Here is a 24,009-nt window from a genome sequence, read left to right on the forward strand (position 1 = left end):
GCCTATTATAATAAAGAGACAATTATAGTTTGAAATGACATATGGGTCATTCTATGGAAATGTCAAAACAATATGTTATTTGAAGAATAACACCTTCTTGAGCCATCAATGTGGCAACATTTGTTTTTTAATTAATTATAATTCCAAGCACCACAGAAGTGCTCGTCCCCACTGTGTACAGAGGGAAAATGCTTTATTTTGAGGTCAAAAACAGGTTTTCCTATACAATAATGTATACATAACTATCAAATATATCATGTAAATGACATAAAAAACAAAATGCTGAATAAATATTATAAAAATTATAATGAAAGCGGTCCCCTGGAGTTGCGTCACTGGTGTTACCGTTAAACAAAAATAGAAATCACACTGATGACATCACTTGACTACCTTCTTCCAGTTTCCTGAATATCTATGGAGAAATGTCCATGGTAGATCCACTGTCTCTTTTCAGCTATCAGAAATGTTCTCATTTATGATTTCATATGAAGCTTATAGTTGAACTCACTGGTATGACCTATTTTATTGTTAGGGAATTGTATGTATAAATTCTATCTATTTGTAATAAAACTAATACATAATCATTGTCTAATCATAGGCCTGTGTGTGTGTGTGTGTGTGTGTGTGTGTGTTTGTGTGTGTGTGTGTGTGTGTGTGTGTGTGTGTGTGTGTGTGTGTGTGTGTGTGCGCGCGCGCGTGTGTATGTATGTGTGTGTGTGTGTGTGTGAATACCAAAAATCTTTGACCTTGTGGGACTTTCTTTTTTTTTATCATAGGAAACGCCTTATAAATCATACTAAGTGATGTTTTTTGAAAATGTAAAAATGCAGAACGTTTTCTGTGATGAGCAGGTTTAGGGGAAGAGTTTGGATAATTTATATAAAAATCATTATGTCTATATGGAAAGTTCCCATAAAATATGGAAACCCAACGTGTAGGCCTATTTATGATGTATTTGTATGACGCTATGCATCCATCTATGTATGTATTTGTTATAAATCAAATGTGACAGGGAAGCACATTTCACACACACAATATCATACCTCATACCTCTGGAAAGTTGACCAAAGCCATAGTTATAGGCTACCTTCATTTATTAGAATACAATTTGATGTTTTTTCAAATTCTTAAGTGTCCAAGTACAAATTCTTATGAAGCAGGACTAGTGTGCAGTATTTCATATCAACAGGTATGACGTGTGTCAGTGGGCCCTCCTCTCCCTCTCCTGCTGCGTCGCGCGCTCTCGTCCTGCGTTGCTCCAGCTGCTGCTGCTGCTGCTGTCTGCCTGACGGTGCGTGCGTGCGTGCGTGTGTGCGATCTCCTTTCCGCTCACACGGTGCTGCTGCTCTTCAATGTAGCAAAGACCATGACAGGCATCGCCGCCGCCTCCTTCTTCTCCAACATTTGCCAGTTCGGAGGCTGCGGACTGCACTTCGAGTCGCTGGCCGAGCTCATCGTGCACATCGAGGATAATCACATCGGTAAGTGCGCTCGCGGAAACAGAATCTGTGCCGCTGCAGCGCGCGCAGCAATGGCCGGCTCGCGCGCACCACAATCACACTGACTTCCTGCGTCGCAGCGGCGCTGTTGCTAGGTGTGGTGAAGCGATAAGACTTCACTGTGTTTTGCTCGATTTCGTGACGCTTATAGGTATCGATAGCACCAGTTCTGAACCCATTCGGGGTTCGTTAAGCCCCTTCAAAGTGACATGGTCTGAACGTGTAAACACAAGCGGTGGTATTGCAATGTGAATGTTATTTTCTGCGCAAGGCCCCCAGACACGGAGCTGCTGCTGAGATGTATCCATCTCACCCGCTCAGAGCAGCTCATAAACACTAAACGCATGGATCATACGGATTGAAGTCCCCCAGAAGTGATTAAATACATGTTACTAATGCACCATCAGAGCTTCCTTAATATGCTAAATGTAACGGGTACATGTGTATGGTCATGATCCTTATGCGTCATAATAATGATGTGCAGATGGACATACAAATGCATTAATAGGCAATAACATAGAAAGCAGTGGCATATCAGCATCAGATGACTATGCGAGTTGGTGTTGAATCATGTCCAGATTAGTAGGCTATGTATTATGTTGTGTGTATTAATGGTGTATTACAGTGTCCTGTATGAAATATAACACTATGATGGCTTCAATTTCAGTTGTCTCGTCAACATTCCAGTATCACACATTTTCTTAGAGTAAGTAATTGTGGTTTTACGGTTATAATAAGTCACATTGTAAAATAAAAAATCATAATTATGAGAAATAAAGTTGGACAACATATTAATTGCTGCAATATATTTCAAAATGTTTAACTAATTAGATTGAATTGGGTTGAATCAATTAATGATTCAATGACTTAGTTTACATGACTTTTTATGCGTTTTGGCCATTCGTTTACAGGACAATGGCGTTTTAGGTGCCTGAAAACACAATCTTTTGAAAATGGGTTTCAAAGTGCAAGTTTTTGAAAACAGTCTCCGTGTGTACATCAAAAACGCGAATCTCTGAAAACGATGACGTCATGCACACGCGTATTACGTGTTCAGTCTATAGTTTTTCTTCGCCATCTAATGGCCTGGCAGCAGAATACAGCATTTTTAGTCGTTCTTTTAGTCGTTTTCGCGGATCGTTTTGACAATGGTGTCGTCTGTAGGTGGAAAACTCAAAGGAAAAACTTCTTTGTTTTAAGCATGTCGTTGTTGTGTAAACGTACCCTTGCGCATTAAGACTTCACTTGTTTCATTACTGGATGTAGTAGATGAATCAGCGTTTTTGAACAATCTCTTGAATGCAAGATTCAAAGACAAAAAAAAAAATGGAACGGTCACTTGTCGCCACCTACTGGTGTAACAATGTGATACAATCATTGAAGGCTAAGTTACTTAAACTTTTATCCCAGTACTTTTGTGATAATGTGAATGTTTGTAAGACAGAAATAACGATACTGTGTAGTTGAAAAGACTGTTTGTGAAGCCGTTTCATACCTATACATGACAACTGCTTTCTCTGGCTCAGAGGCAGTGTGAACACAGATTTGAATGTTCCAGTGTGATTTTTTTTCAAAGGTTTAATAGTAAGATCGTGTTGGTGTTTGAATCAAGATCACAATTTTTTAACGATTATTCATGCAGCAAGTGCAGATCTCGGTCATAAGGTGGCCCTGGAGCCTATCAGGGTCTGATTTGTTGTCATTCAGGGGTCGCACTGGGGTCAGGAATCCCTTTGAATCCCAGCTTGCAGAACTCTTATCCAGTAGAACAGATGTGTAGGGTCAAGGCCCTTTTATGGTCTGTATTGCCTTGCTGAATCAATATAGTGTTATGGTTATTTTAATGCTGAAATAGCTGTATAGATGTGTGCTTGTAAATGTGTGATAAATAAAATGGGTTCTTAAGGTTGTGCACAAAATCAACAGTGCTCGCTGGTTTTCTGGGCTGTTAGATACACAGAAATAGAACGAAAGTAAACATGAAATGACCGAGGGCCTCTAAGTGACGTCTGAAAATGTAAGCATAGCATGAGATGGAATGCTGGTTTTCTTTGAGCACAGCTGAAAAAGGGTTTTACATACCTGTCTGTCATTATCATTATGCTTTCTTGATATCTCTTTCATTTTTTGTGATCTAGTCTCTATAGTGCTGATGAATGTCTCAGCCAAGGGTGCTCGATCTGGACTCTGCTGATGTAATTTAACACCATTGAAATACCTGTCCAGTAGACTCTGGCAGGAGCCTGTATGCAGTGGATTTGTAAGGAGAAACCTGATTTCTTGAGACAAAGCCCCCCCCCCCCCCCTTCTTCCCTGCTGACTTACATTCCCTGTTAGCTCAGCTGGTCTGTGAGAGGGGGATCAGGAGAACTGGTGGAAATCATCAGTCCAGTCAACCGTTTTAGCCTGAGGTGCTTTCTGCCATCAATACAGACTCTGCAGTTTAATGAATTTTGCCATGTGTGCATTACTCTGTGAAAGTTTAGTGTGCTAGCTCACAGAGTTTGTCAAATGAAAATTGACAATTCTTATTTTTTATGGATTATTTATTTTACTTGCAATGTGAATGGCAAGTAAAATATGGCAAGCCATTTTACTTGGATATACACTCACCTAAAGGATTATTAGGAACACCATACTAATACTGTGTTTGACCCCCTTTCGCCTTCAGAACTGCCTTAATTCTACGTGGCATTGATTCAACAAGGTGCTGAAAGCATTCTTTAGAAATGTTGGCCCATATTGATAGGATAGCATCTTGCAGTTGATGGAGATTTGTGGGATGCACATCCAGGGCACGAAGCTCCCGTTCCACCACATCCCAAAGATGCTCTATTGGGTTGAGATCTGGTGACTGTGGGGGCCATTTTAGTACAGTGAACTCATTGTCATGTTCAAGAAACCAATTTGAAATGATTCGAGCTTTGTGACATGATGCATTATCCTGCTGGAAGTAGCCATCAGAGGATGGGTACATGGTGGTCATAAAGGGATGGACATGGTCAGAAACAATGCTCAGGTAGGCCGTGGCATTTAAACGATGCCCAATTGGCACTAAGGGGCCTAAAGTGTGCCAAGAAAACATCCCCCACACCATTACACCACCACCAGCAGCCTGCACAGTGGTAACAAGGCATGATGGATCCATGTTCTCATTCTGTTTACGCCAAATTCTGACTCTACCATCTGAATGTCTCAACAGAAATCGAGACTCATCAGACCAGGCAACATTTTTCCAGTCTTCAACTGTCCAATTTTGGTGAGCTCGTGCAAATTGTAGCCTCTTTTTCCTATTTGTAGTGGAGATGAGTGGTACCCGGTGGGGTCTTCTGCTGTTGTAGCCCATCCGCCTCAAGGTTGTGCGTGTTGTGGCTTCACAAATGCTTTGCTGCATACCTCGGTTGTAACGAGTGGTTATTTCAGTCAAAGTTGCTCTTCCATCAGCTTGAATCAGTCGGCCCATTCTCCTCTGACCTCTAGCATCAACAAGGCATTTTCGCCCACAGGACTGCCGCATACTGGATGTTTTTCCCTTTTCACACCATTCTTTGTAAACCCTAGAAATGGTTGTGCGTGAAAATCCCAGTAACTGAGCAGATTGTGAAATACTCAGACCGGCCCGTCTGGCACCAACAACCATGCCACGCTCAAAATTGCTTAAATCACCTTTCTTTCCCATTCTGACATTCAGTTTGGAGTTCAGGAGATTGTCTTGACCAGGACCACACCCCTAAATGCATTGAAGCAACTGCCATGTGATTGGTTGATTAGATAATTGCATTAATGAGAAATTGAACAGGTGTTCCTAATAATCCTTTAGGTGAGTGTATGTCACAATAGAGATGAAAAGACTGTTTCATGCTGACTTTAAAGTTAGGTGGAAGTATTTGCAGAATTATGTGATCTAATGGTGCAAACTGGTATATATAGATCAGTCATAGATGTTAGAGATTAATTACATTTTTCATTATCAGTCCTTATTTGTATATTATTTGTATATGATATTTATATTATTTGCATTATTTATTAATTAATTTGATTATTTTATTCATTTTTGTTATTATGTATATTTTTATCATTAATACATTTTTACTTTATTAAGATAAATTAGTATAGATTTAAATAATGCTGCATCCCTAACATGGTCTTTAATGTCTGATCTAAACTAGGCCTTCCTGTAGTTTGAAGTGTCAGATGCTAAAGGCATGTTTTCAAATTAGATATTTTACATGCAAGTAGGTCATAAAGATTGTACAGGAGATATAGTCAGGGAACATTTTGCATACTAAATCCTGCATATATAATCTTCAAAATCATCTGCAGTTGACCCAGTTCATGGGACTTATTGAAATTGCACAATTTATATTCACCTTGCTATGTAATATTTTGAATTTCTCTACTTGGCGCAACCTATGTTAAGGTCCACGCAACCTACAGTACGTTCAGTCATGCGACATTGATCTGAAGTGGAATAACAGTGACAGAAGGTTTTATCTAGTGATTGGGTTCAGTACTATGCATAGTAGATGAGAGGCACCAATGAACGGCCCAATGTCAGTGGTAAAATTAACATTAATACTTTGCTTTTTAGCAGAATTAACCTTATGTTAAGTACATTCAAGCAACCTCCACACATAGTCGTCTTGTCACTATGATTACAACCAATGTGGATGTGCACAGGGAGAGATCATTGAGCAGGTCTGACTTAAAAAATATGTCAAAAGCATGTTTGGGTGCACTCAGTAAGCCTATAGCTGGGTATTATTTGTCATACTAGTGTCAGCAGTCTTGGACTTTATACTGACACCTGGCCTGGATGCATTAAGTTAGTTTAATAACTGATGCTGCTTCAGAGCAAAGTTCTTTGTTTATGTTGGGGGCAGTCATGGCCTAATGGTTAGACTGGTAACCCTGCTCCTAATGTGTGTATTAACATGGATGGGTCATGCATTAAAGGCAGAGGACAAATTCTGAGTCTGGGTTACCCATACTTGGCCTTCACATGTCTTTTTTTTTTTCACTTTAAGTTCCTTTTCGTCCATGTTTTCTCCATCGACATTGTTGGAATTTAATCTCTAATTTGTTTTGTAATAAGGATGTTCTGTTGGATCATAAACGCGTTACTCTGGCTCCACTGTAGTTTAGTATGAAGTATATTCTGTTTGTTGTCATATCATTTGGTTTGCTTATGTCTGAAATCTTAATATAAAATAAAAAAATATATTAACTTCATATATCAATATTATTATTAGTGGTAGAAAGTCTGTCACGACATGGTTGGTCATGATATGTCAACATGGTGGCCACCAGCCTAAAAAAACCCTGATTTTATAGAAAACTAATATGTCCTTATGTGAGTGAACTTAATTCTAATGACATTTCTCAAAAGTGTTGTTCATTCCTTTATGTGTAAAACGTTTTTTGAAGTCACCCTGTGATGAAAATTAAGCTTTTAATGTTGTTTATATGTCTATATGGTGTTTTTAATATGCTTTAAAACAAACCATGTACAAATCCATAAGTCAGCATAAGACACCATTGCTGAGTATTTTCTCCTTTAAACTGCAGTGAACCAAAGACAGTCTCAAAAACGCGGTTTGAAATCGCTGGTGTTTCTGACGTCACAAACTACTTTGTAACCAATCACGTCAACGTGTGATCGTCAATGAGTGGATCTCTGAGCTGGTGCAAGTGAGTGGAGGCGGGGCTAATTTGCATATTCATAGAGCCGCGTATACTAAGTGGCTGTTTACACGACACCGGGTAACTCAGGCAAGGGTGTAGAGTTACATTCAAGCTATTTTAAGGCATGAAGAATTTTTTTCAAGGAAAAAACATTGTGTCATTTTGGTGATTAAAGAGGAGTTTTAAGGGATAAAGTTATTTGACGGGGGACTTTAAGTAGCAAATATTACTGTGTGCATCTTTAAATTCCACCGTGGCTGATTTGCATTTTTGTGTTTGCTGTGGTATTACTTTGGCTGAATGTTTGAGGGCAGGATTGTTTTACAAAGAAACACAAAATGGAGGTCTAGTTGCCACAATTGCAACACAAAAGAGCACCGCTCTAACAAAATAAAGTGACCTAGAAAAACATTACCGCTCCACTCGGCACTCTTAAACCTGTCGTTCTGAAAACTTATAGCCTTAGCCTGCCTACCTTTGTTTAGCTTATTTTCACTGAAGGATTTATGTGCTAAGTTTAATTGCCCTGAGGACCATCATGTTTACATCTAAACTAAATGTGTCAACACACTGTGGTGCCCCATTCTCTGATGGGATGAGATGGAGGTCGATCAGCTCTAGCCAGCTGACCTGAGCTGAGCTTGTTTTAATGCCTCTTCTGCTCTCTGATCGCACGTCTCGCATGTGTCCGGGGTGTTAGTTGAAGGAGAGTGTGGCTAAAGTGACTTATTGCGCAGTAATGAGGCAATTAGTGTCCTATGAAACCCCTCCCTCACCCACAGCCCTGCTCCTGGCGAGGTGTGAAATCTGGCATGGCCCCACATAGGCCTGGAGCAAGCCTAATTACAAAGTGGGATGGTGGATTTTGGCCTCTCTTCCTTTTCATCTGGGGACCTGCTGCTAAAAACATTCTCTGTTTTAATTAACGCCCGGCTAAACAAAGCTCACATTCTAGCGGGTGAGGTGGGTTCATCGACAGGTGCTCTTGCGTCCAGTAGGGGGCGATGGCACGCCAGCAGAGGAACTGCTTGGAGATTTGCGAGGTCGGGTGGAGAAATGTTGCCGATAGGCCTCATTGCTCACAGCAAATGAGCTTGTGAAGTTTTAAGGTTGTAATATTTTATCACCTTCGAATTTTCCTCTGTCTTCAAGCAGATTCTAGTTTGTGGTTGCCACGCTCTCTAGGGTTTGATTGTTATATTTTACGAAGGCAACGATGTAAATACGGGGAAAGAGAAGAAGGGGTGTGCTTAAACCTTTTACTGTTCGTATTTGTGAGTGTGGGTTTTGTAAGCAACGTGTCCTTTAAAAGATCCCTTCGAGACTCTAGCTGGATGTGACAACTTATGCGATTCTTTTTCGACTTCCAGCTCTTAAAATTGTGAATTTAAAACTGGCAGGCCGTGGCCTCTGAGGGTTTCACATTAAAAGTGTTAATATGACGTTGAGATGATTTAGGAAGCTGAAAGGGTAACAGCGCTCAGAATCATTTTGACTACAGTGTTTAGCTAGCTTAAATCCTCCTGTTGATCGGAGACTATCATAAAAAATACAGTTTGCACCATATGCTGAGGCTCTTTTTTTAACATACAATGACTTAATCACAGTAAAAATGTCACCGTTTCTGAAACGTCTGGCTTTTAAAACTTTAGCTTCATCCTTGTTGGACAGAGGTCCAGTGTTTTTCTTTTTAGTAGCCTATCAATGGGATACTCTTATTTATTTGTATTTAAGATTTCAGTTTTGGTTAACTAGTAACCCTGCCAAGGTCTCCTGCTTTCAAGATGTCAGCTCTAGGAGTGATCTCAGGTCTCTGAACAATGAACCCCTCTGAGTTCACTACACTGAGGGCTCCTGGAATGGCCTACGTAAAAAAAAAAAAAAAAAAAAATCTCAACGGAAATAATAAATTTGAGCAGCGGTGACTGGTGCTCCCAGAGCTGCACCTGGTGAACCTAATTACCTCAAACCAACACCCCCTGTTCCCTCCCAGCCCTCCATCCAAACCCAGCGCAGACCAGCTAATGACAGGAAGAGCTGATATTACCTGGATTAACCATGGCAGGGGGCTGCCGCTGATTTAGAACGTGTGTGTCTGTGTGTTTTGGATGTGTGTGTTGTGATCTTCACACGTACAAGACCACCCATGCTCAGAGGAGCAGCTAAATAATGCATCTTCTGATTCTGAATCACAACAGGTTACACAGCGGCAGCTGCTAGTGCGGTTTGGTTCGTTTTTTGAAGGTAATAATCATCCTATCTTAGTCACATAGGATGCAACCACTCTGCCTGATATACATATATAGAGAGTATTTTCTTTCCTAATGTGTCTGGTAGAGTAAAAAGAGGATTGTGGGTGGGAAAAAAGAGTGTAGAATACACTATTGACTAGGGTTGTGTCCGAAATTGCTCCCTATACCCTCATTCAATATTTCCTACATTACTCCACCAATATAGTTCACTTGAAGGAGTGAATGAAAACGAGTTCGGACACTGAGTGCTCTGGAAGGTCTGCTGCTTTTGCATTATGTGCTTGCTGTTTAATAATCATTTGAAACTTAGCAAACTGGCAGCTCCAGTAGTAAGATGAAACGATTTATCTTGAACTCTGTCATGGAAACTATGTATAAACATAGCAATAATCACTTAAATAGGAATTTTACCAGTATGATATTACGCTGTAGCCACATTGGATCAGCAGCGGTGTGTAAAATGGATGGATGATTCAGCTGTAGGCGTCATCTTCTGGTCATGTGGGAATTCACTCCGCGCGTGACTCACAGTGCATTATGGGTATTCTCTAGCCATTGAGCTAACATCTGTTGTACACTTGTTATTGAGGTGCATTGTGGGATTGAATGAGTGCACTCGATTATGTCCACTATGGTTTCGGACAACATTATTAATGGCGGTCCCCTCAAATAGTGCCCTATTTAAGGGTATAGGGGGCGAATCAGCAATCTCCAGCTGACCCGAAAAATGCAGCCAGTGCAAGATTACACAGACACAAATTCACACAATGAATGCCAAGAGTTTCTGAAAATAGTGCCAAGAGAGTGAAATTGAATCTTGCATGCGTTTTCACTTTAAATAAATTAAATTACACTATGCATGATATATTGGTACCTTGTCATGTATCTGCTGATATTGGGGATTTTTAAATGTTTCGTTCAGCGTTGGACATTTAATTGTGCATTCTTATTATTTTTACATTTAGGTTAATTTTGCTGTCACCAAATGCTCACTTAAAGTTAATCTTTAAAACACTAATTTAATCAAAAAAATCAATTAAAATTTTTAGCAAATCTCAAAATGAAAATTAATTTTACTACTATTTGTTTTTTAATTAGTCATTTTTAATTGTTTAGACAAAGTAAAATAGAATTTTAATATTGTCTGTAATCAGCCAGAAAATGATAATAATTATAGGTTTATTATCAATAAATCACACTGCTTGTCATATTTAAACCTCATAAACTCAAAACTCAAATAATCTTATTGCTTCTTATTGAATCTAATCCCATATGCTTCTTTTTTTTTTATATTGACATATGTGTTTTTAATGGCCAGTATATCTAGAGTAGGGTGAACAATGGCCTATTTAATACTGATATACTGTATATAATGCAGATATATATGTAATACAACTTCATGATGACAAATGAGATGTGTAAAATAAGTATTCAGCAATTTTGTTTACAATTAAAGGGATTCAAAAATTAATATTCTGTCATAATTTTCATCCCTGTTCTCCCAAACCGGTTTGACTTTCTTTCTTCGGGTAACAAAAAAAAAAAATAGGCCTTTATTTTTTTTTATGTCCGATACAATAGAAGTCTTCTTTCTTGTTCCACAGAAGAAACAGGTTTGGAATGACATGAGGGTAAAATCAGTAAATTATAACAGAATTTAAATTTTGGGTGAACTATCCCTTTAAATTCACTACTGTAAGCAAATGCTTATCTGTGAACAAGGTTATCAGTTGATTTTGAAATTCATACAAGTTGGAACTAAGACTGTTAGATTAGCAGATGATGCAGATAATTGTTAGCCTAATTGGCCAAACTGTCTGTTGATCAACCTCTGAAAGTGTTCCTGGTCTTGAGCTCTAGTGAAATAATGTGTATGTGTGTGTGAGAGAGAGACCACCATGGTAGACCACCTGTTTGTGTACTTGTGGACCACCTCTCCCTGTAATGGGGTTCTGTAGGCAGCAGCTCTGGGGCCCCTTAGTGACTTCAGGCCCTGAGGAACCTTGGCAATCCTATGTGTGATTTAGGGAGTGTGTGTGCGGATTGATCCATGTGTGTGTGACTATATGCAGCTCTTCTTGTTTCTCCTCTTTCTGGGTTTTTTTCCCTGCACGGGTCATATGCACACGTACAAAACTCCTTTATCTTGGCATAGGAACAGCGCGGTGCCTAATGATTTGTGTGTGTGTGGAAGAAAGTTGTGGGGTCTTTCTCACAGTAGTTAAATCAATGCTAATGAAACACTTTAGCTGAGGTGCAGGCCGAGCTGAAAGCTTTAAACAGTGAAGCGAGACGGAACGACACACCTACATCCTACCTGCTCTCCAAGAACTCCGGCGTTCAGATGCCGACCGAAACCAACCCCACATTGGCAATGCCATCGTCTGTGCTGTACTGTGAAGCATCATGTTTTTGGACAGTTCGCATTGTATGAATTGTTATGCATTGTATCAATATGTTATTAATTGACCCAATTCTCGATCTCATGAAAAAAACACAGCCATTTTACGAGGTGATGATTTAGTTTAGATTTATAATTTTATTAGGGAAGAAAAGGGGACATAAAGAGAATATACATTTATGTACAAAAACATATGACTGGAGTTGTACAAATTTGAAAATCTTATATATATATATATATATATATATATATATATATATATATATATATATATATATATATATATATGCATATTTTGCAATAAACTAAAAGTTAACCAAATGAGTAGTTGTATATTTCACCATTTTTAGTTCATTATGCTGTTCGCAATACTTCATGGGATTGTTCACTCACTAAAGCCGTTTAAGAGTCTTGTCTTTTTCTGAATTTAAAAAATTGTTTTGCTTAAAATCAAAGTGTTACGATTCACCTTGTAGCTGATTGACATGGTTCGTGGCTTTTATCTTTTTAAGAAAGACTGTTTTAAAATGGGGAAAATGAATGGAAAATGGAAAAAGTGGGCGGGCGCTTGCACTCTGTTGCTGTGATGTCATGTGAGTGACAGGTTTTCCCGCCCTCGCGCCAGTAAATACGTCACTCATTAGAGATGTCGCTGCAAGTGGGAGGGGAAGTTGTCTTGAATACAGATTAAGAGGGGAGGGCACATAACTGAACAGACGAATCGAATGCGAGAATCTGATCGAATTTTCGTGCCCAACATTTGTGGTGTTGTGAGTGTGACCGAACCTTTACCCACCAATTCTTTAAAACTTAAAATACAGTAGGCTAGCATAACGACCAGGTGGTAGCGTCTGTGCCTGCGTAATTATGAGGTGGCAGGGCAGAGCCATGGAGTGTGTGATGCCACGCTGGCCGGAATCGCAGGTCTCACACGCCGGGGTGCCGCGTGGTTTCGGAGAGCTGAGACAAATATGTTTCGGGTTAAACGGAGCAGAAAGAAATGTGTTTACTCACAGCAGAAGAATAAAAAGAGGCATTGAGACGCATCACGGGGGGTGTACAGGCGAGGCTCATTAGATGAAACCGTGTTTTGGCAGAGCCTGTGTTAATGGTGTTGGAGAATGCTCTGAGAGACTGGCATCTGAAAAACATTACCCTGGCAGAGCCGCTGGTATGCGGGCACCGCCGACCACAGAAGGGACGTTAAGCGGATTTTTGCTCTAGTAGGCAATGGAACGCAGTTTAGAGACATTTTAGCTGGGTTGTGTTCGAATGGAATCTTAAAATAACGACAAGCGAGTGTGCTAACTTAACCTAGAATGTTAAAAGAAAGAATTTTAAAATATACACATTCGCCACAAGGTGGCAGCGTAGTCCACAGTGGAGCATCAGGCCAGGGGCGCTTCGTGAGAGCATTGACCACATAATCAGAGGCCGTTTTGACAGAACAGACCCAAAACAGATATCATCGTTTTTGAAGTCAACTCTTTAATATTCATAACTAAAAACAAGACAAAAATCTATTTTGGGCATTTGGATCTAGTTTGAGGTTGATCTGGGTGGCCCTGGAGTGCAGAAAATAAGCACATCTGGGGGGAATGGCAGGCTCTCAGAGAGCTCGTTGAGTGTGGTGTGACACTAACCAAATGGCTGTCTTAAGTTTTACCAAACAGCTAATGGATATAGGCTCTCCATTGCCCAGTCCAGTCTCTCTCTCTCATGCAGACGCTCTGGGAAGTGCTGATTTATTCCGCCGCTAAGCAGAGTTTAATGAAAAAAACTTGATTAATGGAGTTAATTGCCATCTGCAAGTGATTGTGGACGTGTTGTGTGGCAGAATCTAGGATTGAGTTTGAAAGTCAATGACTTTAACTATAAAGTGAGTAATAGCTTCATTCTGGCAATGACACGCAAGCTTCCATAAACTCACTGACTCTGATGCCACAAAATGACTAAATGTGGGTGAGTGACACAGATTCAAACAGGTAAACAATGCTGTCACCCGAAGAGTTTTATATATGCTTTTTGTGAATGTTGTTCAGCATGTATTGTCATAGTACACTGAAAACCAAAAAGCCTCAAAGTGGTCTTGTTTGTTCTTTTGTGGTGTGTTTGTTTTTATCCATGTCAGTCTAGTAGTGAATTATTTATCTCTCTGTTTCGTTTAGATACAGATCCTCGTGTGTTGGAGAAACAGGAACTGCAGCAGCCCACATATGTCGCCCTCAGCTACATTAACAGGTACAGTACTATGCCTATATATGGTATTATTAGTGTATATATATATATATATATATATATATATATATATATATATATATATATATATATTAGGGCTGTCAAACGATTAATCGCGATTAATCGCATCCAAAATAAAAGTTTGTTTTTACATAATATATGTGTGTTTACGGTGTATAATTATTTTCTATATATAAATACACACACATGCATGTATATATTTAAGAAATATTTGCATGTATATACTGTGCATATATATTTATATTATATTTTATATATAAATAACACATTTTTCTTAAATATATATATGCATGTGTGTGTATTTATATAGAGAAAATAATTATACTCCATACACACATATATTATGTAAGCACAAACTTTTATTTTGGATGCGATTAATCGCGATTAATCGTTTGACAGCCCTAATATATATATATATATATATATATATATATATATATATATATATGAGAGAGAGAGACAGAGAGTTACCCATATAAATGTATGTATATACAGTACATTATGCACACAGAGATACATTATATATATGTACATGTATGTAAAAGTTGTGTATTTTTATTTCATATTTCATAAATAAAGAGTATTTTCATTTTCCACAATATTTACTCAGAAATAGGCTATTTGATAATATGAATTTTACACTATTGTAAAGAAGGCCTCCTAACAGAGTTACAATAGTGTAAAATTCATATTATCAAATATTTCTGAGTAAATATTGTTGTTGTTTTTTGGCAAATGGCAAATTTTATTTTGATTAGTTTCTGTACTTTATTGTCCACAATGTATACAATTTATTTTGGAAAAACACAAACGGAAAGATAAAACATAGTATGAAATGGTATGCATTAAAATATTACAGGTGGCTAAACCTAAAAACTGGTTGGCAATGCATTTTACATATAGAAAAAAATTTGATTAACCAGCTAATTAATAGACTTGGGTCAGTAATTTATGTTGCAATTCAACCTTGAAATTGTTAAGCAACCAAATAACAAAGATGATTCTCTTCATATGGGAGCAGTCTAACATTTTTCTTAATGGGATTCTGTATTTTCTGGAAAATGTCTGTGTGTGGTCAAGTCTCCTCTACATCCTCTAAGGTCAGTTTATGAAGCTATAATGAACTTCAAACCAGCACCTAAATTCTCTTCACATACACTCGGCTCCACTCGACTCAGTTGAATGTGGTTTGTGTAGGAATACTCAGAGCTCCAGTGTTAAAAACAGCTTTAACAGGCTGAATGGTGGTGGAAATTCTTGCGCTTTTGTCCATGTATTACTGCTTTACGTGGCTTCTACTGGTAATCTGTTAATTCCACACCAGCTTTAATAATATCTGTGTGAACATTTATGCTTTATTTCATATATTTACTGACAGTTTTATAATGCAACCGCAAACAAGGTGTTATGAGGTGGATTTTAGACCTTACTGAATCAGCTGAATCACAACATATAGACTTATATGACAGATGGTTCATTTGTATTGAAGAAAACTGTAGCAGGTTGTCCCTGTATTTTGGAACTGAGAGAAAACATTTCATTTTTACTTTATGGTCCTAATGGTTAGAGTTGGGACATGGATTGTACATGGATGCAGTACATCACTCTTGTTGGAAAGAATTGTGGGCCGTTGCTCACAGAACATGTTCTTGCATTCAGACACAGATAGATGGAATGCAACTGATCGAATAGAACAGAATGCAGATGTCTTAAGACATGTTTATTAAAGTTGAACCAAGACCAGTTTTAACTTGAAACAGACTCTTCCAGTCTAACAGCAAGGACGCCCACCTGATACATTTACACTACCATTCAAAAGTTTTGGATTTACAAGATTTATCAATGTTTTTGAAAGAAGACTCTGATGCTAACCAAGGCTGCATTTATTTGTGTGTGACAAGATCTCGTGCCACGACAACTCACAATATTAAAACGTGACGATATTTCTCATCAAGGTGAAAAGATGTCTGGTGATATCAGCATATTAAAACCACTTAAAAATCATAATATAGCATAGTGCTATTGTGAAATCACAAAGGCTGCGATTGAATTAAATAAATATGTGCTACAGGTAAAGCTATTATTTGCTTTTGATAATTTGTCAAATTATCATATTATCATATTATCAAATTATCATAACTTTGTCAAATAAAAGACCATTTTTCCAGTCATATAATTTGTCATTGAAGATTTTTAAAAAAAATAGTGTTAAAATATTGTGTATCGTCTCGTGAAGTGTATCGTCACACCCTGAGTAAAACAGTAATATTACATTTTTAAATAAACATTTCATATTTTAATATAATTAAAATGTAATTTATTCCTGTGTAGAGTTCATTCCAGTAGAGAGTACATTGATCAACATTTACAAAAAAATAAATAATAATAATCCAGAAAGACCTCCATTGCCCATCTTTCCACCCCTAATACTTGAGTTCTTTGTGTATTTATTTATTGATAAAAATGTAAATGTATGTATTAATGTAATGTATTAACCTATTAATGTAAAAAATATTAATTATTAATTAAATGATTTAAAACATTAGAATTAACCTGTGTTGTTTTAGCAGTTGAAAGTATTTTTTTTTTTTTTTTGTATACTTTCAAATTTTAATATATATATATTGTCTTATTTGGTTAAAATACTTTCCATTAGTTTTGTTAAACCTGATGCATGTGTAATACAAGTGCAAATGTGCTTCATTTTCCCCCCCAAGCTTTTTCCCTTAACAGCCAAGTATTCCTGTGCCAACTCATTTTCATTGTTACATTGTGTTAATTGTGTCTGTATCTTGTCAAGGTATTTTTCTTTCAGTTAGAGAGGACAGATACAGGGCTGGGAATATCCAAGTTTTTGTAGCGAATCTTTATCCAGTACTCACAAACACCTAAAAAAAGTAAAGGAAATTGATTGGTCAAATAGTGTGGGAACACAGAAGATGGCATATGTGCTACAGTTTGTATGGCTGGATTAATCTGTGACTTTAACGTTACACGTTTGGGTTAAAGGTGTATTGTGTAATATTTAGGAGGATCTGTTGACATAAATGCAATATCACATACATAACTATGTTTTCAGTGGTGTATAAAGACCTTACTTAATGAACCATTATGTTTTTTATTACCTTAGAATGAGCCATTTCTATCTACATACACCGCCGGTGTTGTGCCGAATTTTGACCCCCGCCAAATTATTACCCCCTAGTATTGGTAGGTTTAGGATTAGTTGTGGGGGAGGGGTTAGGATTAGGGGTGGGGTTAGGATTAGGCAATCAGGAACTGACTTCAACGAGGGGGGTAATAATTTGGCAGGGGGTCGAAATTCGGCACAACACCGGTCCCCTTACATTGAAATGCGCCGACATGTTTCTACAGTAGCCCTAAACGGACAAACGCGGTTCGTCACTATGTTGTTCTTCGTGCAAAGAAGCTAGCTAAAGTCAGCGAATAAAATGCTGACACAATGATGAACAAGTTAACAATAATATTCGCAATAACATAATTTTACTGAATAATTAAGTAAACCTAATTTCTTAATTTATCTTTGTAAAGAAACCTCATTGCTCTCTGCTGTCTCAGACGACGACATCTTTTCCTGTCGGCCACCGTAACTTCTGTTGGTTGCAATTCGCAACCTCACCACTAGATGCTTCTAAAAATTACACAGTGCACCTTTAAATACACTCCTTTTTTTTCATCTAATAAAGTTCACTTCTCTCTGTAGGTTTATGACAGACGCAGCACGGCGGGAGCATGAATCTCTGAAGAAGAAAGTTCAGCCAAAGCTGTCACTCTCACTGACCGGCAGCCTTTCACGCAATAGCGTAGCCACGCCCCCCCGCCACAACAGCGGTAACCTCACCCCACCCGTGACCCCGCCAATCACGCCCTCCTCTTCCTTCAGGAGCAGCACCCCCACAGGTAGTCCCATCAAACACACGCTCATGCTGTTTATTCTGGCTTACACACACACACACACACACACACATAATCTGTAACGGCTTTTATGTGCACTGTTTGTTTTATGCTTATTATGTTTCCTAGAAAGATGAATTTTGGGTAATAACTGCATTAAATCTGCCATGCTTGTTTGATGTTCTCTTGTAATACATAATAAAATAATCACAATCTGAGTCACACACTGTTTTTTTTTTCATAGCTGCTGTTTCCCATGGCCTTCTCTAGAGCAGCATGTGCTCTCTCTCCCACAATTAGATGTTTTTGGGCATTTTATTTGTGTGGGTTTGGAACACAAACTGAATAGTCTCCAAATTACTGGTATCATACTATTACTGTGCGTTAACCTTCTTAGACCTTCTTATGCCTTCCAGATTCTTTCGCATAAAATGCAAATGCTTTGCTGGCTGGGCACAGTATTCTGATGAGGACTGTGAGAAAGATTACTGTACCCGTTTGCCTTAAAAAAATGAAATCACATGTTTACTGGCACAAACCTGTCACTCGCATGAGAACACAGCAATAGCAAACCACAACCATCCAATCAATTCCTGATGGATAAAACAATTTCTGTTTCATGTCGACTTTAAAGCTTTTGTATTTGTGCTGTGGTGGCTGATGGGAAATGCTGTTTTCTGGTTCTGGTGGTGTAGTGGTTAAATATGTGGCCTGATGAGTTTTGAAGCATTGACTGTTCCATAACATGATCAATCACTAAATGCTTCCTTGCTATGTGCTCTCAGGCAGCGAGTACGATGAGGAGGAAGCAGAATACGAAGAGTCCGACAGTGACGAGTCATGGACCACCGAAAGTGCCATTAGTTCTGAATCCATCCTCAGTTCCATGTGCATGAATGGCGGTGATGAGAAACCCTTTGCATGTCCCGTGCCTGGATGCAAAAAGAGATACAAGGTAAAAGGACTTCAAATAAATAGGTTCAAGTGTCTGTTCACTGTATATTTGTGCATGATCCTCAAGACTAGAGAGATCCTGATAACTTGGGAAAACATGCAGGACAAAACTACTTGTTGTTCAGATGTTGTATTTCAAGACATTTGTCAGGTTTTGGTTCTTAAAACGCTCTTGTGTGTAGGACTAATTTCTTACGCATTTCATCCCAAATTCCAAAACGTAATTTTAGAGCCAGTAACAGAGGTTTGAGCCACTGATAGCAGACTAATGTCGTTATTAATGCAGTTAATTAAAGAGAGAGAGAGATTAAGTGTGTGTGAATTACCTCAGTCTGTGTGTGTCTCAACAGTGTTTGGCATCAACATCTCTACTAATAGTGTACCTGTAAGTTTATCTGCTTCTAGAACAGCTCCATTATTACCTTGTTTCTAGTTTCTAAACCTATTTTATTGATAAAATCGCCAGGGCAGCATACTGTATGTGTGTGTGCGTGCGTTTGAGTGGGAGAGAGAGTGGGAGAAAGAGAGGATGTGCTTTCCGTACATAATAAAATGTAATTATGTGGCAAAAAACATGGAAATAATTTGTGTTTTTATCCTATTGTTTACTATATTTTTTGCTTGGTCATTGTGGGTTTTGGTTCTTTTGCTGTTGTAGGCTGCAAGGACCTTTTACAATGACTGAAATCATTTGGCGAAGTAATATAATGGAACTGTAATGCGGTCAAGACCTGCCTGGAACTACTTTAGCTGTGCATTTCCCTGAAAATAATTGCTTACCTGCGTTCGTTAACCAATCACGGGGTTCCCACGGGTCCTTGAAATTCTTGGAAGTTTGTGAATCTGGAAAAAAACAAATTCATAGCCCTGGAACGTTTTTGAAAATGAACATACATTCATAAAAAAATCCATATTAATCCATCTGGTTCGCTAATGTTTTATTTCGCCAACACTTCGAGGCCCATGCATGCATACTAGCTTGCTTGATTTACTTTAGTTACGCGCATTTACGCGTTACGTTACGTGTTTCCCGCGTGAGGTACTTTGTGTTGTACATTGCCATGACACTCAAGCGCGCACGAAACTAACGTTACTACAATGGTAACTTACTCAACGGTTCACAGCAGACACACCGTGAAACATTGCAAAAATAGGCTGAAACCGCAGAAACGTGATGCCTGGAAAATGCTAATTTCAAGATATCTGGCTCACCAAAGAAGATTACAAAGAATGGTCCCGTATTTAAAGGTAAAATTATGTATTTTACATAGACCCACACATTCATTTGCGGGTGATTGCATGTTAGCGTCTTTGTTTCCATAGCGACAGAGTAGAGAACATACGCAACAATGTATCTTACAAGGTAACACGATGTAACCTTCCTCTCACTTGAAATGTGTCCCCACATTAAGTCCTTGAATTTTAGGGTATTGGACCTAGAAAGTTCCTTGAATTTGAAGTTGGGAACCCTGCAATCAGATTCAAGCATTCAGCAGCCCTGCAATATAAATTATTTGAATATATATATATATATATATGAAGATGAATGTATTACCACCATTATTTAAACCTGTTTGAGGTTTTCATTCTCTAAAAAGCAAGTTTACAGCACACATCCATTAACAAGAATCACCAGTGGCACAAATGTGATCAAACAGTGAATGCTGGCCTCTCATTGTTTAGCCGTCAAACAGTTTATTAACACTAAGAGCTGTAATATGGACAAGACTGGTAGCTTGACATACATTTTAAAGACACACATGCAGTCCACTGCAAGGCCTGTGTGTTTTATGAGATTTTCCACTGCCATCTGGTCCTGGCTGCGGAGATAAATGATGTACAGCCTGTGAGAGCTGCATTCAGGCCGAGGAAATGGATGATGACAGCCTGTTCAGATGTGGCTTTATTCGGGTTCAGTCTTCACCTCTGTCAAACAGCTGACGGGTTCCTTCATGATTTCACACAACACGGGATGGTTTATATGTCTGGAATTATTAAAGGGCCTTTTTAGTCACGGATCATTTTGTATGCCATCATATTATTGATATTTATATGTTATAATACCAATACAGAATTTAAAATTGGTGATAATTGAATTGGATCGTAAAAACATTTGTTTGCTCAGTTCCAGATAGGGACTGACAGAATTGTTCATGAAAACGGCACAGACAGAGAGCACGTTTGCAGCTTACAGTCCCTATCCAGAACTGAGTTTGCCTTGGACCTCAAAACAATTGGCTGAGAGAACTTTTGATACTCTTTTCCCTTCCTGATTAGAAATCCTACATGCTGCTAACCAATTAGCTTGCTAGCTTAGCTTAAACCCTACCCTAATGTTCAATTATGTTTTTATACACTACAATTTGGCGTTGGTAAGATTTTTTTCAATGTTTTTCAAAGAAGTCAATACAGTAAAATACAATAAAAACAGTAATATTGTGTAATATTTGTACAATTTAGAACCACTGCCTTCTATTTTAATTAGTGCTGTCAAATCGATTGATCACGATTAATCGAATCTGGCATAAAAGTTTGTATATGTGTTTGTATATCTAACACACTTATGTGATTAGTAGATGTGATTAGTCGTTTTGACAGCACTAATTGTAATATATTTGAACATAATTAGATTTTTTCCTGTGATGGCAAAGCTGTATTTTCAGTGTCACATGACCCTTCAGAAATCATTCTAATATGCTGATTTGGTGCTCAGGATATATTTATTATTATTATCAATGTTGGAAACAGTTGTGCTGCTTAATACTTTTGTGGAAACTGATACCTTTATTTCAGTATTCATTGACAAAGAGAAAGTTTAAAAAACAGCATTTATTTGAATTAGAAGTATTAATTTCTTTAAAAATTCTTACTGACCTCAAATCTTTGAATGGTGGTGTTTATATTATAAATACATAATTATAAATAATAAATATTCAGATACAGTTTTGTGGGTCAATCAAGAATTACTATCTGTTAATATCAGAGATTAATATCTGTTGTGGATACTAGATGACCGTCTGTTTTGTGCTTTTCTCTGTTGCAGAATGTGAATGGTATCAAGTACCACGCCAAGAACGGCCACCGCACTCAGATCCGCGTTCGCAAGCCCTTTAAGTGCCGGTGTGGTAAAAGTTACAAAAGCTCTCAGGGGCTTCGACACCACACCATCAACTTCCACCCGCCCGTCTCTGCCGACATCATCCGCAAGATGCAGCAGTGAACAGTGCCAACATCCCACACACACACAGAACCGCTCCATATCCATCCGCACCTGTCCGTTAACTTTCGTCCGCAGAGTTTTGGAGGACATCCCAAAAAGCTTTGTGTCTGTATTTTACTCTTTGAAGAGTAAGCCTCATTTTCCCTGTTCATTCCACTCCTCATGAGGAGGAACCTTTAATCTTTTTATATTCCTCTTCCTCAAGGAAGAGGATCCCTGTATCATTCCGTACCTCCATGAGGAGGATTTGATCCAACCGATCCTTCGAAACACTACACTCTGAATCGCATGCTTTACTTTTTTTGTATTATTTCTATTGCTTCTTTGTATCTTGAGTTTTGTATTTTTGCACATTCGTTATTATTCTTTTTATTTTCCTTGTTTCCTTATTTTTTATGCAAGGTGCTTATTGTAAAAGACTGATGATATGTTTGAAAAGGAGATGATCGTGACTAAGATTACCAGCCTCACACCGAACGGAAGACGAGGATTTGACTTGACTTTGTGAGAAATAGGAAAGCCTCGAAAAGTCTGAATGTTTGTAATGTAACGATATCTATCCCTATATAAGCGACATTCATAGCTACAGATTGTGTATATAACTATAATCTAGAATTGTTCATAGTCAGATCTAGATTCTATACTTTATTTCCTAAGTTTGATTTTGGATATTTTCATCCGAACTTCAGAGATGGATTGATTATGGATGTGCAGTTTTTCGGTTAATCTCAGAAAAGCACCAAATGACTCTCAGGTGACAAATCACCAGCATTTCACAACCATAATCCTGCCCCGACTTCTCCGATAGTATTTTAGAGTAAGCTGTTACACGCTTCCCGGGTCCGCTGTGGCCGGAGTGTTCTAGAACTCCACAGCGATCTTTAGGTGAAGAACATAAAGCACTTTGTAGTGACCAGTTGCCAACCTGTTTAGGGCATTTTGTATTGCCAACAAGTCTGATGCTGCAGAATGTAGTCTGCGAATCAGCTGCGAAATTCAAAGGACTAATATGGCACTTTGGAGGTTTCTGCTTCTAAGGTTTTTCTTCTTTTTCTTTGTAGCTAAGGGAATTCATTCTTTTTGCTATACCTCCAGTGTGCTTGTTAGTTGTGAGATTATTGAAACTGGTTGCCTTGAATTGTGGTACACCACAGCATTCCAGTAAGTATATGTGTAGCCAAGTGATTCAGATTGTCTGTCGACCCTGATTCTGGCTCGTCATTGGGACGATGTGTAGTTACAGCCAACCCGAAGATTCTCAAACCTTGAATCGGAAAGGTACTTGGTTTGATTTGCTTTTGGGCTGGTCGCTAGACCCTCCAGAGATCACAGCCAGATCAGGGCCTGCCAATCGCTCATTACGACATCACTGCATGGACGTTAATGTTGTTGGAATTGCAGTGTCGGTTTAGATGCAACATTGTAACAGTATTACACTGCCAGTATAGAGGGAAGTATTTGATATATTGTGTACTTAATGTATTGTCTCAATGTGAGTGATTTAAATTATATTTTCTTAAGTTTCTCGACGACAATGTTCCTACGTGTAATGAAGTCAGACACCAGTGGTTGTTTTGGAACTGGTGACATTTTCTGCAACAAAATTCAAAAAGGAAAAAAAAAATAAAAAAAAAGCTGCTTCGTAAATGTAAACCTGGTTACATTTTAAATATTAAAATGGCCTTTGATCTGTTTAATGACTTTTCTTTGTCATTTATTCCCTCTAGGTTTTTTTTTAAATAACAGGCTTAAAATGTGGATTTAATGTATATTATACACGTGCACACATTACATTTTATAGATATATGTATGTGTGTGTGTGTG

General features: G+C 38.3%; 1 protein-coding gene across 1 annotated transcript; it reads left to right on the forward strand.

The window, feature by feature from the left end:
• Positions 1-1,210: 1,210 nt before the first annotated feature.
• On the forward strand, positions 1,211-23,882 carry jazf1b (JAZF zinc finger 1b). Its single transcript, XM_079895042.1, has 5 exons — positions 1,211-1,481; positions 14,006-14,078; positions 17,821-18,017; positions 18,797-18,966; positions 22,009-23,882. The coding sequence occupies exons 1-5, from the start codon at positions 1,367-1,369 to the stop codon at positions 22,183-22,185; spliced, it is 732 nt and encodes a 243-aa protein (XP_079751168.1). The 5' UTR covers positions 1,211-1,366; the 3' UTR covers positions 22,186-23,882.
• Positions 23,883-24,009: the final 127 nt, after the last annotated feature.

The sequence above is a fragment of the Squalius cephalus genome (genome assembly GCF_949319135.1).
Source record: "Squalius cephalus genome assembly, chromosome: 15".
NCBI classification, from domain to species: domain Eukaryota; kingdom Metazoa; phylum Chordata; class Actinopteri; order Cypriniformes; family Leuciscidae; genus Squalius; species Squalius cephalus.

Coding starts and splice junctions, on each gene's coding strand:
- jazf1b (XM_079895042.1), top strand. CDS start 1,367: ATGACAGGCATCGCCGCCGCCTCCTTCTTCTCCAACATTTGCCAGTTC. Junction 1,482..14,005: donor CATCGAGGATAATCACATCG/GTAAGTGCGCTC, acceptor TGTTTCGTTTAG/ATACAGATCCTCGTGTGTTG. Junction 18,018..18,796: donor CAGGAGCAGCACCCCCACAG/GTAGTCCCATCA, acceptor ATGTGCTCTCAG/GCAGCGAGTACGATGAGGAG.